The sequence below is a fragment of the Acanthamoeba castellanii genome (assembly GCF_000313135.1).
Source record: "Acanthamoeba castellanii str. Neff unplaced genomic scaffold scf7180000084624, whole genome shotgun sequence".
NCBI classification, from domain to species: Eukaryota; Discosea; order Longamoebia; family Acanthamoebidae; genus Acanthamoeba; species Acanthamoeba castellanii.
In genome coordinates this window covers 1-869 of record NW_004457269.1, presented here as the reverse complement: position 1 = coordinate 869, position 869 = coordinate 1, and the positions used below count along the sequence as shown (strand labels likewise).

At 59.1% G+C, this 869-nt stretch overlaps 1 protein-coding gene across 1 annotated transcript in view; it reads right to left on the bottom strand.

The window, feature by feature from the left end:
* Positions 1-561, bottom strand: part of ACA1_361660 (uncharacterized protein) — a gene marked incomplete at both ends in the record, with an annotated part of 1428 nt that extends 867 nt beyond the window's left edge. Inside the window, 3 exons of the mRNA XM_004333709.1 lie at positions 38-100; positions 208-273; positions 348-561. Coding sequence (XP_004333757.1) covers positions 38-100; positions 208-273; positions 348-561 — 343 coding nt within the window. The remainder of the gene's footprint in view (positions 1-37; positions 101-207; positions 274-347) is intronic.
* Positions 562-869: the final 308 nt, after the last annotated feature.

The following is an 869-nucleotide window of genomic DNA, read 5'->3' as shown; positions in this document are numbered from 1 at the left end:
AGTTGTCGATCTTGGCTCCGTCGAGGTGTGTGCCCACCACAACGATGTCCGGAGGGGAGACGCCGCGACACACCGCGTAGATGGCTTTGAACCAGCTCTCCTGCACATATGTGAGACAATATCGGGGTCAGACACAACCACTACATTCGGTCCAGGCCGCCGGCGCAACGCACCAGGTGGGACTCGGAGTCGGCGCGTCGGACGTACCACGCCACGACAAGACCGTGTTGCGTTCGTTGGCCCAAAACATGTCGTGAATCCCTCTGGCTCGACCTGGTGCCACGTCACAAAGAGAGTGAGAAAAGAACGAAGAACGACGAGCGAAAGCGGGCTTCTTGATCGCGTACCACTGAACTCCCAGAATTGAAGCTGGATGCTGGAGTCGGTCAGTGAATCGAGAAGAGGAGAGAAATCCGCCTGCTTGGCCGCCGCCGTGGTTGTGTTGTCTTCAATGCAGATGCCCTTCCGCTGGTTGCGGCCGCTCTTGGATCCTAGTAGTTTCGATTCTCGCTTGAACGAGTCGCTGCGCAGGCTCTGAATCAGGGACGTCTTTCCTACTCCATCTGTCCCAAAGAGAAGCGCGAACATGAGCGCACCATTCAAAAATGTACAATACACGCACACGCACCACCGCACACGCACCGCCGCACACACACCACCGCACACACACCACCGCACACGTAATTGAGGGAGATAGCACCATCGCCAAGAACGTAGACCTTCGATCTCGAAGGAGACCAGTGGGAGGCCAGCATCTCCCAGAAGTGCTTGACCAGCGCCTGAGGCGCAGGCGGCGCGGTGGAGACGAACGCGGGATCGGCCGGCGCCGCGCGGGGAGCGGCCACCGCCAGGATCTGGAGGTAGGTAGT